At 43.6% G+C, this 8,969-nt stretch overlaps 1 protein-coding gene across 5 annotated transcripts in view; it reads right to left on the bottom strand.

The window, feature by feature from the left end:
- VPS39 (VPS39 subunit of HOPS complex) overlaps positions 1-8,969 on the bottom strand; it is a gene marked incomplete at both ends in the record, with an annotated part of 52,435 nt that extends 43,466 nt beyond the window's left edge. For 3 of the 5 annotated variants that reach the window (XM_080707583.1, XM_080707582.1, XM_080707581.1), the window contains 2 exons: positions 1,708-1,773; positions 8,897-8,969. In XM_080707583.1, coding sequence (XP_080563709.1) covers positions 1,708-1,773; positions 8,897-8,969 — 139 coding nt within the window. Of the gene's footprint in view, positions 1-1,707; positions 1,774-8,854 lie in introns of all 5 variants that reach the window. The other 2 variants (XM_080707580.1, XM_080707584.1) reach the window with 2 other exon arrangements.

Here is an 8,969-nt window from a genome sequence, read left to right on the forward strand (position 1 = left end):
CAGCAATACGCAAATGTAGAGTTGGTAAGGCCTTAGATGTGAGCCAATATAACCCCTCTATTCAAGAGCAGAATGAAACTTAGGCATTGTTTTTGCGCTCAAGGGAGATGGCATAATTTAGATCAGAATCCAGGCCCTGTAACTCCAGTCTTTCCCTGACACTCATTCCCCTTCCCTTTCCTTGGAAAGAGTGTCTAGATTTGAATATCTCAAACACAGAAATCAAACTGACCCTAGGACTTATTCAGAGAGGTCCAGGTCTACTTCTGGTCCATACCAGGCCAGAGGGGGGCCAGGACTAAACTGTTCTCTAACAATACAGGAAAAAAGAACTCTTATTTGAGTTTCAAATTAGAGTTTGGTTTCCTAAGGTAGGTCAATACTGCTATTTAAGTTACTTATGAGCCAGGCATGCTGGTGCACGCTTGTAATCCCAGTACTTGGAAAACTGAGACAGGAAAATCATAGGTTCAAGGCCAGGCTCAGCAACTTAGTGAGGCTCTCTGCAACTCAGGGAGACCCTGTTTCAAAATAAAAAATAAAACTGGGCTTGGGGTATAGCTCAGAGGTAGACTGCCCTGGGTTATATCCCCAGTAACACACACACACACACACACACACACACACACACACACACATTTACTTATGGAGAAATTGAGACCTAGGAATATTAACTTGTCAAAGGCCACATGGTGAACTGATTTCAGGGCAAGAAACTCCTTCCTTTAGCCAGGATTCCAAGTCAGAGTGACACCGACATTATCAGTTTTGAGTCTATGTTATGTTGAAAGATTCTTTTTCTTCTTTTGTTTTTAGTTATACAGGGGATTGAACCCAGGGGTAATCTATCTCCCAGCACCCCCTTTTTTTTCTTTTGTTGTGAAACAGGGTCTTGCTAGGCTGCGGAGTCTCGCTGCTTGCTGAGGCTGTCCTTGAGCCTGTGTTCCCTCGTCTCAACTCCCAAGTAACAGGATTGCAGGGTGCACTACAATACTGGCCTCAAAGGTTCATTTTTAGTCTAGCTTTCTACACTTGATCTTACCAAACAGCTGAAGAGCACTCATAACTGAATGTTCAGTTCCATACCACTTATATCAGAGCCCATGGTATGTGATCAAAAATAAACTGTTAAACGCTCAATAAAATCCTAGGCAAGCTTAATTTGTAAATTCCTGACCAGGCCGGGTGTGGTGGGCATGCTTGTGACCCCAGCATTGGGAGGCTGAAACAGGAGGATTGCGGTTCGAGGACAGCCTCAGCTACTTAGTGAGGCCCTTTGCAACTCAGTGAGACCCTGTTTCAATATAAAGAATAAAAAATAGGGCTGGGGGTGTAGCTCTGAGGTAGAATGTCCCTGGGTTCCCTCCCCTGTAGCGAAAAAATAAAAGGAAAAATTACTGATCAGATAGATGTCTCAGACTGCAAATATTCTAGCTCTCAGACCTAGAGTTTTATTGGAACACGGTCCCACCCACTTATTTACATATTATTTAGGGCTGCGTTCTTGCTACAATGGCAGAGTAGAATAGCATAACAGATCTTACGCTCCACAAAACCTAAAATATTTATTATTTAGACCTTTTGAGAACAAGTTTGCTGACACCTCCTCCTCTTCTTCCTCTTCCTCCTCCTCCTCCTCCTCCTCCTCCTCCTTCTTCTTCTGCTTACTCAATAAACTATCTTGGTTTTGGAAAGTTTGTCACTTACCAACATCCTTCCGAATCCTATAGAGAAGAAGATGTCCTTGTTTGGTTCCAACAAGAAGCCATTCCTCTGCAAAAAGAAAAGAGCCATCAAGAAGGTCAATTCATTTTAGTAAAACCCTATTTCATTAGCTGGAGCTTGTAATGAATAATCAAAAGGTCAAGTAAAGGAGTTGCTTTTAACAGCAGGTGTTTTGCAAAGCTAAGGAATTTTCTATTGAAGAAACATCTGAGAGGGTTGGGAGTGTAGCTCAGTGGTAGAGCACCTGCCTCGTATGCAAAGCTCTGGGCTTGATCCCCAGAACTGGGGAAGGAAGGGCCTGAGAGAAGGAACCATTAACAAATATTTACTGAACAATTACTAGGCTAGGAATATTAGAGGATAAAAAACATCCGTGGCTTCACTGTTTCAAAATTAAATTGATCAAAAAATATAAGGACTGTTTATTTTAATTAAAAAGATTTTTTAGTGTGTGTGTGTGTGTGTGTGTGTGTATCCCCCCCCCAGGTCTGGGAATGGAACCCAGGGGAATTCGACTTCTGAACTACACCCCCAGTCCTGTTTTTTATTCTTTATTTTGAAACCAGGTCTCACTGAGTTGCAGAAGGCCAGCTGAGGCTGGCCACGAACCGTGATCCTCCTGTCTCAGCCTCCTGAGTGCTGGGATTACAAACATGCATCACCACGACCAGCTTGTATATTTCTTATTGATTTTTATTTTAGTAAAATATATATATACATACACACACACACACACACACACACACACACACACACACACATACACACATATGTCTTTTAGTTCTGATAAAAAATGTAATGAAATGGTCAGTATAAACATAAAATTTGGTATCCAACTTCAGAAATAACAGCCAAAAGGCTCCTCTGGAGGTTTAATGACTTCATTTCAGGGAAAATAAGAGTTGTAGTATAATCAGTTTACAGAATTCATTATCTCAGAAGATGATCTAGCAGATGTTAATAACAAGTGTTGACAAAAATATGAGGAAATTAGAGCCCTTCCACATGGCTGGCAGGAATATAAAGTGGGTGACTACTGTGGAAAGCACTCGCCGGGAGCCCTGTGAGCCAGCACTTCCACACCTAGGTATTTATCCAAGAAAACGAAAAACACGCGCAGAGCCAAGTCTGAGACAGAAGGACCACAGGTCTGCAGCCAGTCTTAGCAACTCAGTGAGGCCTCCACAACTTAATGAGACCCTGTTTCAAAATAAAATATAAAATAGGGCTGGGGGTATAGCTTGGAGGCAGAACTCCTGTGAGTCCAAGCCCCAGTACCACGTACACACTCACAAAAATGTTCACCCAAAAAATCATACACATCTGTTCAGAGCAGCATTACTGATAATAGCTGTAAGGTGGATACAACCCAAATGTCAACAAAATGTGGCATATCCACACACGGGAATGTTGGCCAGCTATGAAAAGGAAAGAAATACCGATGCTCGCTGCACCGTAAGTGATACTGAAAATATTACGCTAAATTAAGGAAGCTAGACACAAAAGGCCACATGATTCTAGCCTGGCGTGGTGGCACACGCTTCTAATCCCTGTGCACTGGGAGGCTGAGACAGGAGGGTTGCTGGTTTGAGGACAGCCTCAGCAAGCAGTAAAATTCTCATCAACCCAGGGAGACCTTGTTTCAAAATAAAACTAAAATAGGGCTAAAGGTGTAGCTCGGAGACAGAATGCCCGAGTTCAGTCCCACGGAAGGAAGAAAGGAACCAGCAACAAAGACAGAAAGATTAACTGTGGACAAGAGCTGTGGGGCTTGCAAAGAAATAGAGAGTAAAAGTTAATGAATACTATTTCTTTTGAGGATGATAAAAATGTTCTAAAACTGATTGTGATGAAACCTGAGCAACTCTGTGACTATATTATAAACCACAGAATTGTACACTTTAAGTGGGTATTGTATGGTTTGTGAACCACCTTGACACTGGAGCCTAAATTTCAGTGCACGTCAAAATTATTTTGGCTTCTGTCGAAATAAGGATTTCTGGTCCTTACTCCCAGACTTTCTTTTCTTTTTCCTTCTTTCTTTTTTTTTTTTTTATTTTTTTATTTTTTTGCAGTACTAGGGCTTGAATCCAGGGGTATTTTACCTCCAAGATACACTCTCAGTCCTATTTTTATTCTTTACTTTGAAACAGGGTCTCACTAAGTTGCAGAGGGCCTTACTAAGGAGCTGAGGCTGGCCCCAAACCTGCCATCCTCCTGACTCAGCCTCCCAGGTACTGGGATTACAAGGGTGCGCCACCACACCTGGCTGGCTCCCAGAGTTTCTGATTTTAGTAGGTCCAGAAAATTTCCTTTCTTGCAGGTGACGCTGCTGATGTTGGTTCAAGGATACATTCTGGGGAAAATTCAGAATGGAATTTAAGTAATTAAGTAATTACTCTGTCAGGCCGGGCGTGGTGGCGCACGCTTGTAATCCCCGCGCTTGGGAGGCAGAGACAGGAGGATCGCGCAGGTTCGAAGCTAGCCGCGCGCTGGCTTAGGAGACCCTGTTTCCAAATAAAAATGCGAAAATAGGTCTGGGAGTGTAGCCCGGAGGTAGAAGGGCTTCCAGGAACCCCAGTACCACCAAAAAAAAAAACAAAAAAGTAATTACTCTGTCAGACCTATATTATATCCTGCAGGGAAGTTAAGAATGTAAAGATATTTACTCAGTTTTTTGAAGTTGTAACATAAAGGTCACTCATTCCTTTCCCCTTGATACTCTACAAAACAGACTGCTATCATGTGTGCTCAATGATAATGATGGGGACATGGTCTGAGAAATGTGTCATCAGATGATTATGTCATGCAAACTACACAGCCTGTACTTATACAAACTTAAATGGGATAGCCTACTACACACCTAAACTATACTATATACACCACTGTATACATGGTCTGTCCTTTATCCCTCACCAAAGGATTGCTATGTGGCACACAACTATGCTGATTGATGGTAGAAACAGATTACCTGTATTGCACATGTTCTAGGAAATAAATAAGTATCACATGTTATTTCATTAATACTCACAGTACCCTTCGAAGTAGGTCCTTTCTTTTATTTTTTTTGGGGGGGGCACTAGGAATGGAACCCAAGAGCATTCTACCTCCAAGTGACACCCCCAGCCCCATTTTTTATTCTTTATTTTGAAACAGGGTCTCACTGAGTTGCAGAGGGCCTCACTAAGTAGCTGAGGCTGTCTGCCAACCGCGATCCTCCTGTCTCAGCCTCCCAAATGCTGGGATTTCAAGTGTGCACCACCACGCCTGGCTAGTCCTTTCTTTTACATTCCCATTTTATAGATGAGGAAGCTGAGGCCGAGGGGATGCGTAACTTGTCTAGTCACGGAGGTAAGAGATGACAGGCTTGGGATTCCAATCCCAGCCTGCCTGTCCTGACCACGTGCTGTGATCACTCACTAAGGCATCCTGCATCAAAGAATGGATGTTGGCTGGAGGCTGTATGAAAGGAAGGACTTATAAAAACTGGTCAGGCTCCACATTAGGAAATTCTCCAGCCTGGTGCCCCTAGTTGTCTGAAACACCAGAGTGATTCTGTTTGATCTTTTATTTTTTGCGTGTCTGGAGATGGGGCACAGGATTCGACCTCCGAGCTACACTCCATGCTCTATTTTTTATTCTTTATTTTGAGACAGGGTCTCACTAAGTTGCAGAGGGCCTTACTAAGTAGCTGAGGCTGTCCGTGAACTGCGATCTTCCAGTCTCAGCCTCCCAAATGCTGGGATTACAAGCGTGCGCCACCATGCCTGGCTTTTATCTTTTATTTTTTATTTTTTTTTATTTTTTGGTGGTACTGGAGGTGGAACCCAGAGGCTTTCTACCTCCGGGCTATACTCCCAGACCTATTTTATATTTTATTTAGAAACAGGGTCTCGCTCAGTTGCTGAGAGCCTCACTAAGTAGCTGAGGCTGGCTTTGAACTTGTGCAATCCTCCTGTCTCAGCCTCCCAAGCACAGGGATTACAAGCGTGCGCCACCACGCCCAGCTTTTATCTTTTATTTTAAAGAAAAGGCAGAACACAGAATGTAAGATACTGGCACTCTTAATGGCATATATTGAAATCAGAAATATAATGAAATGCTGGAGCAGAACATAAAGGAAAAACAATTCACAGTGTCTGCTTTGTAAAAAGATACGTTTAAAATTCTACTTCAAGATATAGTATTTAGCAATTTTTGCAACACTAAAGTCAGTTTTTAGGATAACCACTAAAAACAGAAGAATGAGGAACAGTGGAAATGAAGATAAATGATTGGATTCTGGATTTGTTCTGGAAATAGAAAAGACCAAGGTTTGCAGATGGACTAGATGCAGTATAAAAGAGAATGAGAAAAGTCAAGAATGACTCCAAAGTTTTTGGCCTTAGCAAAAAAAGTAAATAGAAATGCTATTTGCAGAGATGTGGACACAGGACAGGGATGCTTTGGGGGAACAAAACCAAGAGCAGGTTTGGCCATTAGCAGACATCAGAAAGAAAAGGCAGCTAGATTCTACAACTGGACCCTACGGAGTCACCACTGGTGTCCTCCTTATTCCACTTCCCAAGAGATGGATAATGCTATCACCACGACCTTCCAACCCAAATTCTGTCTGGCTCCACGTAACCTGACACCCAGAGGATCCTGGACAAACTTTCCATGGAAGTCAATGTAGAGAAAAGGGGGCTGTTAACAGAAACAGCAATAATTACTGCTGCTAGTCTGGAAATTCAAGGCAGGAGGAAGTAGATGGCCTTCTGTAACCCAGTATCTACCACAGCAGCCTAGGAGACAAAGTGCATTTCTCCTGTTTGGTGAATAAGAAAGGCGGGCCTCTCATTTAAAACCGTGATCTTGAAAATCACAGGTAGAGAGAATCTTCACTGTGACAAAGTGGAGTCAGTGGCAGAGTCTAAGGAAGAGATAGATAAACACACACACACACACACACACACACACACACACACACACTCTAATGGCCCCATAGGGAATCAGAGTCAATGATTCTGATAAGCGAAACCAAATGAAGCAAGCAGCTGCATCCATCCTAATCAGAAGCACGTTTTAGGCTGATCTGGGTATCCTTCCTGCCTGTTGCAAATATGGGTGGCATGTGCCTCTAATATCACTTACTTTATATCATAATCTGCTCATATGTCTTTGCTCATCATGGTGTGTTCCAGGAAGAGAAGCACTGGATCTTATTCATCTCTGTATTCCTCACCCTAGCAGAGAGAAGGGCCTTGCAGGAGCTTAATACAAATTAGAAGAACTGATAAGCATTCTTCAAATTGTCTTTTGTTTTCTAAACTTCTTTTTCTCCTTCTCTCTCTCTCTCTTTTTTTTTTTTTTTTTTGTTTCTTTTTGTGTGTGTGTGATACTGAGAGGCTGAGACAGGAGGATTTCACAGGTTCTCCTCTTTTTTTAAACTGGGGGTTGAACCCAGAGGCATTCTATTTTCGAACTACACTCATGGCCCTTTTCATTTTGAAACAGGATCTTTCTAAGTTGCTGAGGCTGGCTGCAAACTTTGATTCTCCTGTCTCCCAAGCACTGGGATTACAGGTGCGTGCCACCACACCTCTGCTGATTGTTTTATTTATATATATATATATATATATATATATATATATATTTATTTTGCAGTACTGGGGATGGAACCCAGGGGCATTCTACCTCTGAGCTACACCCCTAGCCCTATTTTTTAGTCTTTATTTATTTATTTTTGTGGTACTGGGGTTCCTGGAAGCCCTTCTACCTCCGGGCTACACTCCCAGACCTATTTTTACATTTTCATTTGGAAACAGGGTCTCCTAAGCCAGCACGCGCGGCTGGCTCCGAACCTGCGCGATCCTCCTGTCTCCACCTCCCAAGCGCGGGAATTACAAGCGTGCGCCACCACACCCGGCTTTAGTCTTTATTTTGAAACAGGGTCTCACTGAGTTGCAAAGGACCTCACTAAGTAGCTGAGACTGTCCTCAAACTGTGATCCTACCGTCTCAGCCTCCCAAACGCTGAAATTACAAGTATTTGCCACCACGCCCGGCTTCTCTGTTGATTTTTGTCACTGAGAGCATAATCCTCCAGGAAATGGAGGTTTCTTAAGATGTCTGGAGGACATAAATTCTCTCCTTAATCCAAAGGACTAGGACAGCTTCTGAGGAGGTATGAGTTAAGAAAGGCTACTAAAAGAGGAAAACACACACTAACAGAGACTTGTAGTTAAGAAACCTACTGAAGAGACCACGTAGAACTCTCTAAGGGTGATGGGGTGGCACTGTCAGCAGGTGATGCCTAGGGTGCCAGCACCACCGAGTTCCACAGCATCCATCACTAGTATCTTGCTCAGCAGTGAGATCTTATTAGGGGTTTGTAGCTACCTCTTTACGCCCCTGATTTCTAAGACCTGAACTAAACAGTAAAGAGTGAAATTATTTCCACTTGGCTTTGGGGAACTTTTATCAGACACAGCCATTCATGAATAAGCACAGGTTTAGAGTTGAGAGCCAAGGTTCAGACTCCTAAAACTTGCATTCTGTATTCCAGAACGCACAAGAGATGCCTGACCCCGCCTTCTGTACTAGTCAAGCCCAAAAGGATTGGATTATACAAGGCGTTATGGGTTAGGTTTCAAGACAGTATGGTACGATGCTCTTTCACCTACAGAGTTAGGTAACTTGGGCACTTTGGATATAAAGCAACCAACCACTTGGCCAGATTAAAAGAGGAACTATGTCTGCTACCTACAGCAAGGACAAGTGAACTGTGAGCGAACGCTAAGGGGGAAAGGCATATAGTGTTACCCTGTTGGCAATGTCATATAAATGTCTTTTTCCTAGAAAACAACACAATCATCTAGACAAGTTCAAGCTCCTAGAAGACTAAGTTTCCACTGCTTTGCCCTCTACGCTCAAGATTTCTTGGAGATCGAAATGGGCTAGAGCTGGGCACAATTAATAAGGAAAGTTTAACCTCTAACTGTACCGAACGCAAGAGCAGGTGGAAGATCTCGAAAATGCTGGGTCCTTGGGATCGCCCAAGCAGTCCCCACAGACATCTCTGTCCACAGCCCTCCCTCATCGCAGACGGATCGGAGCCCGCACACGGCCGGCCGCCTCTGCACTTCAGCCCCGCGCCGCTCCCGCGGTGCCCGCCCGGCCCCTCGCCTCACCCCAGGCGGCCAGGCAGTCGATCTGCAGAGGCAGCTTTTCTAGGATCGGCACCGGCTCGAAAGCGTCGTGCAT

This window comes from Muscardinus avellanarius, assembly GCF_963383645.1.
Source record: "Muscardinus avellanarius genome assembly, chromosome: 12".
Taxonomy (NCBI): domain Eukaryota; kingdom Metazoa; phylum Chordata; class Mammalia; order Rodentia; family Gliridae; genus Muscardinus; species Muscardinus avellanarius.